This window comes from Populus alba, chromosome 6 (assembly GCF_005239225.2).
Source record: "Populus alba chromosome 6, ASM523922v2, whole genome shotgun sequence".
Classification (NCBI taxonomy): domain Eukaryota; kingdom Viridiplantae; phylum Streptophyta; class Magnoliopsida; order Malpighiales; family Salicaceae; genus Populus; species Populus alba.
This window is the reverse complement of record NC_133289.1, coordinates 13658349-13673842: the sequence shown is the minus strand read 5'-3', so window position 1 is coordinate 13673842 and position 15494 is coordinate 13658349. Positions and strand designations below refer to the sequence as shown.

Here is a 15494-nt window from a genome sequence, read left to right as displayed (position 1 = left end):
AAGTAAGATTTTTCTTTTTAAGATTTGTTGTACGTTGTAAAAGTAATTTTAGAGATCAAGAAAGTTGAAAATAGAACCTCACATTTTTAGAGTTTATTGAAAGTAAAAAAAGAAAAGAAAAGATATTTTGAGTTTTAATAAGAGGCATTGCCTCCTAACATTCACTTAACATGTCTTTGAAACCAATTTTAAATGATTTTTTCGTGTTGCATTCAAATAAACATCACATGGTTTCAAATTAATAATAAGAGAAAAAATTACATTTTATTAAAAAATAATGCAATGTAAAATAGATTGACAACCGCAATACTTATTCTATCTTTATATTAATTATTTCAGTAAAACATTTGTGATTTGGTATCACTATTTGATGCCCTTTTCATTATTTTTGCCAATCATTTTCTATGTCAATAATGAATTAGTGATGATATGGTATGCACCATTATTCTTCATAAATGCAACATAGCCCATACTTACCAACTTTTAGATTTTATACCCAAAATTTTTGCAATTTTTAATTGAATGGCCCAGAACCCTATTTTGATATTTATATTTAGTACTTGGATCATACCACCATAGGTATAGTGGATGTATGAGATTTATCAAGATTGGGGTAATGTATTATGTATTTAGAAGATGTTGGTAAATAATATTAAGAGGGAGATGGATATCAATCTTAGGTAATGATATTTGAGAATTTATTAATGTTACGTCACTCGATGACCAAACATGATGCTGAAGGAAAACATTGAGGTTTTCATGGTTAAGATTCTCAATTTGAAGGTTATTTTATGATACATCCTTCAACATGAAACCAAGCTTTATTGATGAATTTTTTACCCTTCTAAACTTCAAGCTTTGCTCAATCCTTTTTGTTACAATCACCACATTAATAAAATGAAATGAGGTGTTACCAATTAAGTATTCAAAGTATGGATATCTGAAGGTGCTAATGAAAATAAAGGTACTTTTTTTTTTCCCCTCTAATTAATAAGGGTTAATTCACAAGGTCATTCCACGTCACCTTGAAGCATGTTTTTTTACTAACTCATTGTTTTCTTTCCCCATGTTTTAAAGGTTAAACCTATTTAAAGCCACTTCCATGTTAAACTTATACTAGAGCATGAATGATTCAACCAAATTTGTCCATTGCCTGATCTTATTTCCATCTAAGCTCATATACGAAGAAAGGATATCACCACTTAAACTTTCATAGAAAAAGTGAATGAAAAGTTTATCATTTTTAATCACTACAATAAATACTTAAATAGGTTTTGGGACACTCAACACTTATATACTTAGCGAATTGAGGCACCTTGAACTTTCATAGAAAGACTACATCAAGCGTCAAGCATATTTTATATGCCTTTACAAATTCATATACATCCACACCTTTTATTTCTCTTAGACATTCTTTAATTATCAAGAATTTTTCAGCCTCCATCTTTTTTTTTTTTAGATTTTTCATTTATAATTTCTTTTAAAGAAGGTTCTAGTAAGGGGTTAGTCTCATTTGTTAAGAAGACGCTGGCATCAAAATAGGATAGGGAGCTCTTAAGAATTACACATCAATTGTCACTCCCTAGAACCTTTGGCTAAGTGGTCTAAGGTGGAATACAATGTTTTACTGGGTAGCTCATATTGGATGTAATGAAAACCAAGTGGTATATTTTGAGTTCTAGGAACTATGGAGACGCGTTATGAAGGGCACACTATTAAAGTGTTATCTTTGTTAAAAAGCCTTTCGCTAAATGGTCTTGTTTGGTGATTCTGTTTAAAAAAACTAGTGAGTCTAAGTATCTCATTTCTCATTAATTCCATCTTTGTTTTAATAATTTGCTAAAAAATAATAGTCCTTTCTTCATCTTCCATGACTTTAAAAATATCAAACCTTTGAAATGTTATTTATGTTTATTCTCTCCTTTTCTACCTATAAAAACTAAAAAAAAAAACGTATATAAACATGAATATTCATCGAAATAAGATAAAAATGACCAGTTGAACATGAAGTAGCCATTGTGATAATACATGAAAACTTTCTAAGGGAAGGTTTTAGTCATTATATGTAAAGGTAGGTTAATTAACTAAATCGGTCTCAAAAGGGTACCTCATTACTTGATTAACAACCTCTTCCAACCTATGAATAATGTGTATGCAATATAAGGTGTGTGTTATGGGTTCATGGGTATAACTATATCTGATCCAAACACATAAAATAATAAAAATAGTGAAAAAATGATGATGCATAAAACCAAACACTCTAAAACAATCATATAAAAAGTGTAAAAATCAAACAATAGCACATATCGATAAGTTTAGGTAATTAACATGATAAAGACATTTAACGTGTGCATCCAAGCTCAAAAATACATATTATTATAAAAATCAAGAAAACAAAGTTTAGACCTAAAACTAAATCCCAGTGGAGTTATCATTTTATTGCAAATGACATATCGGTAAACTAGATGTAAAAAGAAAAAAAATAGTTTTATGGTGACTAGAAACCCTAATTGGTTTTCAAATGTTCTAGATAAGAGGCTGAATATGCTATAGAAAACATTAAAATCATCCTCAAATATCCAACTTAAAGTAAGTTACTTTGTGTTTGTTTTAAATGATAAAAATATATCTATTGTGTTTACATGTTAAGAGTTTTCGTAAACCGATATATATGATTTTATTATCGAAGTTAAAAGATTATCAAGTTTTAAGACAATGATTTGAGATCTAAACTTAATAATATGGCCTAATCATCATTTTAAAAGTACAGATATTGGATTTAAAATGATGATAGATGATAAATTAGGCTTTGAATCATCTCTTTCGGTTCTGTTCTAAAATGGGTTCAAAGGCCACCAATTGTACTTGTCATCCATAAATATAAGGGTAAATCAAAGTAGTAAAAAGAACTTTAACTACACTTTTGTGTATTGTTATTAAAAAAAATCTTAAGAATTATGAAAATTATTTGACATTTATTAAGTTTGCTTATAATTAAAGTGTACATTCAACTTTTGATTATTCATTATTTGAGATTGTTTATTGTTTTAATATGTTAACTTCATTATATTTGATTCTTTTACCTGTTGATAAAAAAATTAGTCTAAATACCAGTAAAAAAATGGTGAAGACACTCCATGAGAGTGTATATATATAAAAGAATGTTAAGGTGATTGGGTTTGAATGCATATGTTCAAAGAAAGATTTTCAACTCATAGGATATCTAAGTTACAACTTAGGGGATATAGTTAATTCCAAATTCTAGAGATAATCAATGAAAATACCTAAAAAATGACAAGGTAATATTGAGTAAGCCCTGCATGTTTTTTTTTTTTTTTTTTTTTTTTTCTAAAAACACATTAGCAATAATTATATATTTTTTTTACATTAAAAAATTGATCTAACTTGCATTATAGTGTGGACCAATTATCTAGTAAGATCTACAAAGTTAACATCTAAGCATTTTTTTAAATTGTTTTACTAGTGATTGATTCTATTTGATATAAAGTAGTTTATGCTAGACATTAATATATGTATTGAGATAAAGTAATAAAAAAAAAACAAATAAATAATTGCTATAAAATAAAAAATTTAAATATTGTTGAAATTGAAATAAAACATAACTATCTAGCTAGAATGAATTATTGAAAACAAAATATGATTGGAAGAAGAAAAAAGAGTTAAAGCTTATCCAAATTATGCATATTCTCTCATATGTTCCTTTAAGAAATTTTCAATTTTATATGCTCTTTTATCATATTTGGAGAAAAATCCTTCTTAGACTATCAATAAAAAATAATTTTTAAGGAATAAAAACAAAAGAAATTAAAAAACAAAAAAATTCCTAAAACCAAATACAGTTTAAAAAAATTATAGAAATATAAAAACTTGATGCATCCCAAAAATATTGAAATAAAAAACTAAAAAACTTCATATCTTACAAAACATAGATTTTACATATATAATATTTCTATTATGAGGTTTAATGGGTATGACTTTCAGGTTTTGTTTTTTAGAATTTACATATCAGTTTCAATTTTCTTCTCTTTAGGTCTTTTAATGTTTTTTTTTTTTTTTTTTTTTTTTTTTTTTTTTTTATGAAGTTCACATTTGTTTTAAAAAATTATTATTTTTTAATTTTTAGATTGCTGAAAATTTATTTTTCATTTTTTTTTTGTTTTTAGAGAAAACTACCTAAATTTATCCTTGTGTCTATAACAATTATTCATTTTTACTTTGATCAATTAACCCTCATGTTCTTTAAATATTTTCAATCGACTCAATCACTAATTTTTATAAGTCTCCATGTTACTACTATGCATGTTAATTTTGTGACAGTTAAATACTTTTTATATTCATTTGGGTCTACATTACTAGAAAAATTTGTCATAGAAAAATAATTTTACTAAGACAATTTATTAGCTACACGAATAATGAATCCATAGCATAATCGAGACTTGATATAAATCAATTATCAGGTTAATTCAACAAATTAAAAATTAAAAGGGCTAATTAAACAAATTCATAGAACATAAAAAATCAGTTGACCATATTAAAAACACAAGGGAAAAAAGAAAAAAAAATTGACACAAACACAATGGTAAATATAAGAGTTTTTTCCGTTTTAATTTTTTTTTATGGTGTTTAAAGGAATTTTCATTTAAAAATTAGCAAAGAGACATATAAGCGAAATATGAATATACATGAAAGTGTATAAGATTTGTTTTTCTTCAAAAAAGTGTTGATGGATGGATAATACAGAGCACACGATACTCTAATTTTTAAGAAAACGATGGATAATACAGAGCACACGATACTCTAATTTTTAAGAAAACTAGAGTTAAAAAAATAAAAAATTAAAACTTTCTATTCAAATACAATATTTCTCCATTTAAACTAGTAAACTAATTTACCAGTTTTTTAGATTTGTATTGAGTTTGGAAAATCTATTTTAGAGATTCTCAACAATTTTTCAATATAAAATTTCTACTGTTTTTCTAATAAAGGAAAAACATAAACAATATATATATATATATATATATATATATATATATATATTTATATAAAAGCATTTCTTAGTAATATAAAAGATAAAAAATATTTTTTTATATTTTCATATTTAGTTATTATCATAAATTTAATTTTTTATTATAAATCTAATATAAATATTTTCTAATTACCCCTTGAATATGAATAATAAAAAAATGGTAAAGTAAAATAAAATTGAAAAAGAAAATGCATAACTATTTTTTTTTATTACTAAACAATTTTTAAAAGTTGTTAAGAAATAAAGTAATGATCTAATTTTCTGAAAAGCTAGAGTTATAAAAAAGAAAATTAAAACTTCATCTTCAAATACAATATTTATCCACTGAGTTTTCTCAGTATATTTTAGAGGTTTATCACAATTTTTTTTGTACATTTTTCACTATTTTTCTAATAAAAAAACTTGAATAATACAATTTTTTTTTCTTTTATATAAAAGCATGAATATAAAATGAAAGATAAAATTTATTATTATTATTATTATTATTATTTATATTTATTTAGTGTCATAAATTTAACTTTTATTATTATTATGAAGATTTTTTTTAGTTAACAATATAAAATCTTCATGATGATTTTTAATTTGAAAGAAGTAAAATTAATATTGTTCAATTAGATTATCAAGAATATGAAATGTTAAAATGACTATTATAAATTAAAGTTTTGATTTTTTTACAAAAAAATTTGTAATTTATATGAATTTGTTTTTAAAATAATATACTTTTTAATTGTTTATTGAAAAAACTAAAAAAATAATAATTTTGTATTACTAAACACATGTAGTAAACCACGTGAAGCCGTCGTCAATAATTTTGCTTTCTCTCTCTTACAAAAGAAAAGGAAAGGAAACGTTTCTGACCAAGCGCTGGCCTTTTCTGACTAGTCAGCTCAGTTTGTCCAAAACATATAAAAACCACAAGGAGGCGACACGCCCTCCAAGTAACAGAAACGTTTCGATTCTTCTTTCTAACCTTCTTTCTCTCTTCCTTTAACAGAAAGAAAGATGCTTGCTTGCCGTTAGATGTAAACTTGAAAGCTCTCTCTCTCTCTCTCTCTCTCTAGTCTCTGAATATATATAAGAAAACGGAAAAGAAGAGAGAGGAAAGAGAGATGGGTATGCTGTTAGATGAGATAATAGAGGCCATGCCTGTGTTTGCTAAAGAGTTAGTTGCTGGGGGTGTTGCTGGTGGTTTTGCAAAGACTGTTGTAGCTCCCCTTGAACGTGTCAAGATTTTGTTTCAGGTATTATTGGTTTCTTTCTTCTATGGTGAAGTTCTCAAGATTTTGTTTGGCTAAAAGATGATTTTTCTGTTTTCTTGGCTATACATGATTGACCGAGACTCTATTTCCTTCTTTCTTGATGGGTTTTTCGCTTTTTTTTTTTTCATTGAGATATTGGAATTCTTGGACTTGTTTTGACTACTGTTGAACTTGGATTATGATTTATGAGCTCATAAATTAATATATACAGTAGATGGATTCTGGCCTTTCTTGATTCAAGCTTCTTCCTCTTTTTTTTAATTAAAAAAAAAAAAACACTCCAGCCGGTGGTTCCTGCGAGCGATTCATCTTCTTCCACCAGTCTTCCTTTTGTCACTAGTTTGCTTCATTTTAGATATACTACATGTAGAAGAAGCATTTATTAGCCAACAACGTTGGGGAAAAGTTAATGAAATCAAGTGGGCAGGTGTTTTCAATTCCAATACTCCCTGTTCTTCTCCTATTTATCCAGAAGGACTATTCTGTAGGTTTTTTTTAAAAAATACCGTGCTAAAGTTCGACATCATTGAACCTCAACCTTAAATTATTTTTATATTTTGAAAAAAAAAAAGCATTATATCTGATTGTATCCCTGGCCAGAGGCATTCCTTAAGTTGGATTGGTGGTGTCCCTATGCAGAGTCATCAGCAAAATCAGTCGATATTTTCTTCTCTGTAATACACAGTGGTGTGATGCGATACATGTACTTGTATTCATTAAATGGGAATGGTAATGGATTTAAAATGTAATACTCTGTTTCAGATGCTCTTATTTCTTTCTTGTTTTTTCACTTCTTTGTTGGTATAACTTGTCCTGAGCAGAATGTCATAATAATTCTTTCTGGTAGAACTTTTGCATAAATAAGAATGTGCTTTTAGAAGACTAGTCAGGTTAGTATATTTGTTCGTGAAATTTCCCCAGATGCCACCAATCTTATAATGGTTTATCAGAAAGTCCGACTGTTTTCTGGGTGTTCGTGAAGCTTATGCCTGTCTGGGATAACATAGGGGCTAGGGCTGCAAATCTAAACTTTTTCTTCCATCTTATTAGGTCATGTTCTTATAGTTCATACCCTTTCTGTGATTATAGTTCTAAATACTTCTAGACTTCATGTTGGCTCTAAATACAAGTAATTAATTATGTGGTGTAATATAATCTGTAAATTTTAACCTTGTTTGGATGAAAAGGAGTCGATTTGTGTTGTACTTTCCAGACCAGAAGAGATGAATTCAAGTCTGTTGGGCTGTTTGGATCCTTTAAAAAGATTTCACATACAGAGGGGATTATGGGTTTCTACAGGTGGATCCACCAGTTATTCATTTTCTGTCATGTGAAGGCTCCCATTTTCTTTGTTTTTTTAACCATATATTTTGGGTTATTGGCAGAGGAAATGGTGCTAGTGTTGCGCGAATTGTACCTTATGCTGCCCTGCATTACATGACTTATGAGCAATATCGTAGATGGATAATCCTCAATTTTCCTGATATTGGGAGGGGTCCTGTACTTGATCTCGTGGCAGGATCATTCGCTGGAGGAACAGCTGTGCTTCTTACATATCCTCTTGATTTGGTTAGAACAAAATTGGCTTACCAGGTAAATATTTAACCTTTTTTTTTTTTTTTACAAAAAGTAACTCTTTCTTCCACACACATTTATTCAGCTCACCTAACTGACTAGAGGGGCCTGGAGATGTGCCAAACTCTTTATGCAGCAATGCTGAGGCAGGACTGCATTGCTGTCCACTGGGTTTGGCTGCTCCTGGTGATCTTGAGCATCTAGTTAGAATGTGTTCATCCTCCCTTCCTCTGAAGCTCAAGATTTATATAAAGTCTCAGATTTAGTTGATTTTCACATTCCCAATTTGATTTTGATAGTGCAGATTGTCAGTTCACCAAAAGCGAATATTAATGGGGTAATTGGTACGGAACTAGTTTATAAAGGAATCCGTGACTGTTTCTCAAAGACTCTTAAGGAATCTGGGCTAAGAGGTCTCTATCGTGGTGTGGGTATGTAGCACTTAGCTTGTGTAAACTTCTCTTCTAATTTTGTGTTCCCATTCTTGGGAGGCTTTTCCAATTATTAAGTGAACATCATTGTCAGCTCCATCTCTTTATGGAATCTTCCCTTATGCTGGTTTGAAGTTTTACTTCTATGAGGAGATGAAACGACATGTCCCTGAGGAGCACAAGAAAGATATCGTGGTGAAAATGGTATGCGGCTCTGTTGCTGGTTTACTGGGCCAGACCTTCACATACCCTCTTGATGTTGTTAGAAGGCAAATGCAGGTAATTTTGCTTCTGGCGTTGGATGAGGCTTGGTTGTGAGAATAGATAGTAATTAGTGAAAATCATCTTAATAGGTTCAAAGGCTATCGGTGTCAAATAACGCAGAGTTAAAGGGAACAATGGAAACCCTTATTATGATAATGCAGAAGCAGGGGTGGAAGCAATTATTTTCAGGGCTGAGCATCAACTACTTGAAGGTGGAGAAACCCTGCCCCTCGTTATTCTTGGTGCTATAATTCCTGTGCGATTGCCTTTTTCTTACTGCTTTTTTTACAAGCCTTTCAGGTTGTCCCTTCCGTGGCGATTGGTTTTACAGTTTATGATATGATGAAAGCGAGTCTTAGAGTTCCATCACGAGACGTGATAGAAGCGGTGACTGACAAAAGAAATAGTCAACCGTCCCTTCATTCTTGATATAAATTCTTAACTCCTTGCACAAATAATCATTTTTGTTTACTTTCAATTATTCCATGCTATAAAATGTCACCCGTAGGTTTCATCCCCCTCCTGAACAAAGGTTGCAAAAGGCATTCAAAGATTTGAGCATGTGCATCCACAGAACTGAAGACAGGATCCGCATTCATCATTTTATGTAAAAGAATGTGTAACATTGATTTGATACAGATTTTGTATTTGTAACATGATGTCTACAAGGGACTGCTTGCGGCATTTCAAGGGCGGCAAATGAAATTATGCCAATAAATTGGTGGCTTCATCATCGAAATCTTAAACACAGTTGTAACCAATAATCTTATTATCCCTAACAATAAGCTCCATCCCAACAGTTCGCCTTGACTGGGTGCTAATCAAACCATATGCAATTACCAAACGTTCGCTGTTGTACAACAAGGTCTTCGCTTCATCAATGCTATGAATCACATATCTGGAACATAACTAGCTTCCTCGTCGGGTTCAAACCTTTCAACATCTCATAACCCTCTCCCTCGTAAGGTTTTGGGACCCTACTCTTCTCCGCCAGCATATCACTAGCATTGTACTTCTTTCTTGGGGGCAATGGGCCTTTATTATCGTTGCCTTCAGAAGGATCAGGAGCAACTAACAACTCCTCTACTCGATTCTCAAGTTCATGATCCCCGTGAATTCGTGCAAAATGCCTATTTACCCTCAACCGTGGACTCAAATGGCATCCTCTCAACAAACTCCTCAGATTCCTATGAAAAACCAGCCTTCCCAAGAACATCAAGAACCCCAAGATGGTGTTCGATCCCAGGAGCAACACCGTATTCAATCCTCATTGACCGAAAGTGTAGCAAACCTTCTTACACAGTTCCAGCGCAAGCACATGTCATGAAGACAGCCAACGAAAGTCTACGACTTGGGCTGTGACCGTAACCTTTTTTCATTTCCTCAACAAACAATAGACCATCAACTCCCTGCCCACTTGCGGCATATGCATTTATCAAGGAGTACCAAGACCTCATGTTTCTTTCACGCATTCTATCAAACATACGGCGTCCATCTCCGCATTCGCATGCATTTCAACCAGTTGATTATTTAATTGAACATCAAAAGCGAAAGGCGACCGTTTCAACAATTCAAGTGCCTCTATACCCAGTTCGAGCGACTTCAAATTCGCCGAGGAATCCAAAAGAGCAACAAAACGCCCATAATCAGCAGATACATTTTGATCACCACCCATGGACTCTGTTGCTTCCTTGACCTTTCCTTCCTAGCACAAACCCATCAAATGAATATTGAGTTTGGTGGGGGTACTGTTACGGGGCATGGGGGGAACAGACGGGCTTGGAAAAAAAGGTGAGGTTCTGAGGGTGGTCTGAGAGCCTTTAATTTGTTTCATGGATAGTGATTTATTGAAACCACTTTAATTTTTTTTTTTTTTTTTTTATGTTTGTTTATTTTTAAAATACTTTATCAATAAAAAATTAATTTTTTTCATCTTAATTTTTTTTTAAAAAATTTAAGTTGATTTAAAAAAAAATATTTTCATTTTATTTTAAGCGATACTTTTTAGAAGTTATAAAAATATAAAAATATTTTTATTATTTGTTAATTTTATCAAATTTAGTCCTCAATTTTGTAATTGATATATATATATATTTATTTATTTTTATTTTTATTTTATTCTTTAAAATTTTTTTTTATATCAATTTTTGTTCTCATTCTTTTAATTGTAATTGTTTTTCTCTTATTATTTTTTTAATTGATATTTATTTTATTTAAAATAATTTATGAACTTGAGTGTTTTTTTTTTTTTTTTAATTTCATCATCTTCCAACTTTTTTATCTATTAGATTTGTTCTTCATTATTTTGATTGCTATTTATTTTATAAGCAATAATTTATGAAATTAGATTTGTTTTCAATTTCATTATCCTTCAACTTGAAAAAAAAATAAAACATTAATAAATTAGTTTCCAACTTATTTTTCATGACATAGCCAAATACTAAAAATATTTTCCAATTTATTTTTCATAACACTACAAAACATTGAAAAATAATTAACTTTTTCAAAATCCTCTTTCCAAAATAAAAGTACTTTATAGCAAACAAATGAGGCCTAAGAGAGGTTAAAATTACAAGTTTAAGTGTTTGTTTGATATTATGGTAGGATTTATTTTTCAAAGTGTTTTTTGGCTTAGAAATGCATCAAAATAATTTATTTTTGACATTATCATATTAAAAAAGATAAAAAAACACAAAAACATTAACTTGTAACTAAAAAAATTCAATTGTTTTAAAAAATATGGTTGGTTTGCAATGCCAAACATCACATAAATAGTTAGGACCAAATCATTTATATTAAATTTTCATTTGTTTACCTTTAGCTTCATTTCTATTTATTGAATTTCTTGTTTCTTTTTAGTATGTTATTAGTGAGTATGGACAGCCTGAGACTTGAAAAAAAAAAATTAACATAATTTTTTTTTAAAAAATAAGAAATTATTTGTTATTGTTATTAATTTAACCCAAAAGATTAATTTTAAAATTTTATGACCCGATTTCTTGTCTAATACAAATTTAAAATTAAATTGATTCGTCGTTACTCCAATGTGACTCAGTTAACTTGAAGAATCCAAAAACAACCCAAATAACTACTAAAAAATATAGCTTGACTTTAAGAAAAAACTTTGAGATGATATTTTCTCTAATATCGAGACAATAACATATTAAATTGACTTGAATTTCACAGCTAAACTTGTTAAATCCATGATCTGGGTGATAAACTGCACTAAGTTTAAGAAATTTGTTTTTTTAAAAGTACTTTTCACATAATTATATGATAATAAAATTAAACGCTTGTAAAGTCAATTATAAATTAAATGTTGGGATGTTTGTTTGATATTGCAATAACTTGATAGAAAGCAAACCCAAATAATTTATGAAGAAAAATTTAAAATTAAATAAATATTAAAGAATAAAATTATAAAAGAATGACAAATATAAAAAGAAAAAAGAGAGGGAAAATGCCAAACAAAAGGGAAAATGAAAAAAAAAAACAACCTTCACTGTTCGTAAAGGCACCCCAAATTGTTTAATATAGAAAGTATAATTCTTCTTTGCATTCATCAAAAAAATAATGATGGCATGTTCGTTATCTCATATTATATGTCAAAAAAGTGGCTTGAATTTTTTTTTAAAATTTAAATCAAGAAAATAAATTAATAGTGTAAACAAAAAAAAGAAAGACAATACTACAAATTTAAAAAAAAACAGGATAAAATATTAATTAAAATTAGAGATACGGACCCATTTTAAATGCTAAACTAAATTTAATATTTCTTAACAAAATAATAGAAAAAGAGAATAACCATGTCTTGATTTAGGATTATTTTGTACCATTACAATTGTAAAATCATATGTTTATACTCCTTACTAGTATATTGCTTCACACCCCGTAGTAGGTTAATATCAATTTTTTTAATATAAAAAAATATTAAGAGTATAACGAATATTTTAAACACCTTAGATATAGCACCCAAGTAATTTGGATCTTACTTATTTGCCAGACCCAGCGACTTAGGTCTAGTAGCCATGCTAGATCCAAGCGACCTAGGTCTGACATGGTTGTAAGGCTCAGGTGTTAGGGTCATGCCAGGCCCAGATATTAAGTTAAAAAATATAGTTAAAAAAGAGAAAAAAAAAAAGTGAAAAAGAGAGAATATATAATTTTTATTGAAGGAATAACAAATTCATAATCATAAAAAATAAACTATTTCAATAGGAAGATATGATTTGAATTTTTAGATCTAAAACATTAAATTAGATTTTTGTAATGATTTTTTGTTGATAAATGATTTTTGAACTTAGATATCTGTTTAGGATATTTCAAGGATAGTTCAAATATTTTTTTAATAAAAAATAAAAAAATTATAAGTCTCAACATTTTAATTATTATCTGCTTAGACCCAAGTCATCTTGATTCAGCATGGTTGTCAGGCCCAGACATTGAGTTAAAATAAATGGTTAAAAAAGAGAAGAAAAAGAGAGAAGATAGAATTTTTAATGAAGGAATAACAAATTCATAAACATGAAAAATGAACTATTTCAATAGAAAAATATGATTTGAATTTTTTATATCTAAAACATTAAATTATATTTTTATGATGATTTGTTGTTTATAAATAATTTTTGAACTTGGATTTATGTTTAGGATACTTCAAGGATAATTTAAAAGTTTTTTTTTAAAAAAAGAATAATAAATTTTAACATTTTAATTATCACCTATTTAGACCAAATTTGCTTGGGTCTGGAATGGCCATCAGACCCAAAGTTGCTCGGGTTTGGCATGGTCTCCAAACCCAAGGTTTTTGGGTCAGGCATGCCTCTAGACCCAATGCTCTTAGTTTTCAGTGAAATGTCTCTTGATTTATAATGATTTTCTCACACCATTTAGCTTTTATTATAATTTTCTAGAATAAAATTAATTAGTTGTTTACAATATGCTGCGAGAAATTTTTTGGTAATGTTGTCCCATGTGTGTGGCGTTGCGGTGAAAAAACATCCACTCTTATATCCTAGATGTTGGTATCCTGAAAAAATCAGGAAAAATAGGGAGACAAGGAATTCTTGTCTCTTATTAGTGGAAAAATAGAATGAGAGTCGCCACCTAGTATTTTGATCATTAGAAACCCTAACTGGTCTCAGAGATCGAGTACGAAGATTGGTTGTGTAAAGAAAAGGCATTAACACCCCAAATATGATCTAAGATAGGCTACATTGTTTAATTATTTGATATATTCTAAGGTGTTGTTGTGGTTTCTAATTGTTGGTTTGTTTACGGTTTTAAGAAAAATTCTCCCTAGTAAGAAGATTCTTATTTCATTAGGTAAAACCTAACCATTCTATGTCAACTAAAGAAAATTATATATTTTTTGAGAATATGTCTTACGTATAAGCTCGTAATCCTTAATATTAAAAGAAAATAAATGATTTTTTTATTTGGAATTTTTGAAATATTGGCCTAGTTCTCATGGCTTTAATAAACTAGTTATTAAAGTTAAAATGCATGCTAATACCTATTTTTTGAATTTTTGTTGTATGAAAATATAATATATATTTTTTGGATACTTAGCCGTATGCATGAAAACAAGGTTTTTTTTTTTATATATATAATTTTTTTTTGCAATGTTTTGACAAAAAGCATGTATTTTAATATTGGATTCGTATCTTAACAATATAAAAATACAAACCGATATTAATCAAAATGGATAAAAAATACGCGATAAAATCACAATTTTTTTTAAAAATATTTTTTAGAATTTTGATTTCGCTAGGAACAGTAGAGCACTCTCCATTGTTCACATGCAACGTGAACAGTGGAGGATGACTGGAGAAGAAGTAGAAGAAGGAAACTGACCGAGTAGCGCTGGTGGAGGTGGTGTTGTTGTCGCGGTGGACCGCAATGGTGGAAAACGATGGTTTTTCTTCTGTCCTCTGCTTCGCTGTGCTATTTTCTTCCTCTTTTTTTGTTACCTTTGTCAACAATGTTCTTCCCTCTCTGTAGTGATTTCGTGGAGGTGCTGGTGGAGGTGGCCTGGGGAGCTGATTTTGGTCGGTCGATGGTTCTTTTTCCTCTTCTTTGCGTGTTTCCTTTCTTTTGCTCTCTGTTTTTTTGTTTTGTTTTTTTGTTGTTGTGGCGGTGCTGCTGGTAGCTCATGATGCTAGTGGCATTTCCAGCGATGGAGAGAAAGAGACCAGAGAGATGTTACAGTGCTTATCTTATTCTCTGTCTATCTTCTGTTTTTCGGCTTTCCCTTCTCTTTTGTGCTTCCTTTCTTTTGCTCTCTGCTTTTTTCTTCTTTCTTTTTCGTTTTTGTTTCCTCTCAAATCTATAGTTTATTTCCCCTAAACCCCCCCTTTCTATTTTTTTTTTCTTCACCTTCTCTGTATATCAAACAATTATTCACCCTCTCTCACATTTGTTCCCCTCATTTTTTTGTTTTGTTTTTTTTTCTTCCTCCTGTACTTTATGTTTTTGCCCTCCTCTTCCCTCCTCTTGCTGCTCTTTTCTTCTGCTTTTGTAAGGTAGAGACAACCTTGCATTGGTAATGACAGATTTCAATGCTTTTAATGGTGAAACGTCTCCAACATTTTATTACTGAAACCGTTGCAGGAGAAGATGATGAACAATTGTTCATGAAAAATCTCTGTTTCTCCAATTTAAATGGACATTTTGATTTGGTCCTTGTAGTTTCACAATTTTGTAATCAAACCCCTGAACAAATTATAATTGGATCCATTGATTTTGGTGCCATTTACAAGATAATCTTTGTTTTTTTTCTTTATTTATGCAATTTAACCCTCAATTCATCAATAAACTTTCAATTTCTTCAATTTAGCCTATGATTTGACTAAATCAACTCTTAAAAATTATAATTTAACCTTAGAACTTTAATTTCTTCTAATAAAAGCTTAACTTGAC

At 29.6% G+C, this 15494-nt stretch overlaps 2 protein-coding genes across 3 annotated transcripts; one reads left to right on the top strand and one right to left on the bottom strand.

Annotated features, from left to right (window-relative positions):
• The first annotated feature begins 5991 nt into the window (after positions 1 to 5991).
• On the top strand, positions 5992 to 9309 carry LOC118047995 (mitochondrial carrier protein CoAc2). Of its 2 annotated transcripts, none has more exons than XM_035057499.2 (7): positions 5992 to 6288; positions 7520 to 7605; positions 7692 to 7899; positions 8186 to 8312; positions 8407 to 8591; positions 8666 to 8788; positions 8877 to 9309. In XM_035057499.2, the coding sequence occupies exons 1-7, from the start codon at positions 6157 to 6159 to the stop codon at positions 9003 to 9005; spliced, it is 990 nt and encodes a 329-aa protein (XP_034913390.1). In that variant the 5' UTR covers positions 5992 to 6156; the 3' UTR covers positions 9006 to 9309. The 2 variants fall into 2 exon arrangements, with proteins under 2 accessions (XP_034913390.1, XP_034913392.1); XM_035057501.2 differs by having other exon boundaries at positions 6149 to 6288; positions 7494 to 7605.
• Positions 9310 to 9317: 8 nt separating this feature from the next.
• Positions 9318 to 10251, bottom strand: LOC118048003 (pentatricopeptide repeat-containing protein At2g15690, mitochondrial). The gene is made up of 4 exons (XM_035057503.1): positions 10063 to 10251; positions 9876 to 9985; positions 9510 to 9763; positions 9318 to 9448 (listed from the first exon to the last, which is right to left on the bottom strand). The coding sequence occupies exons 1-4, from the start codon at positions 10249 to 10251 to the stop codon at positions 9318 to 9320; spliced, it is 684 nt and encodes a 227-aa protein (XP_034913394.1).
• Positions 10252 to 15494: the final 5243 nt, after the last annotated feature.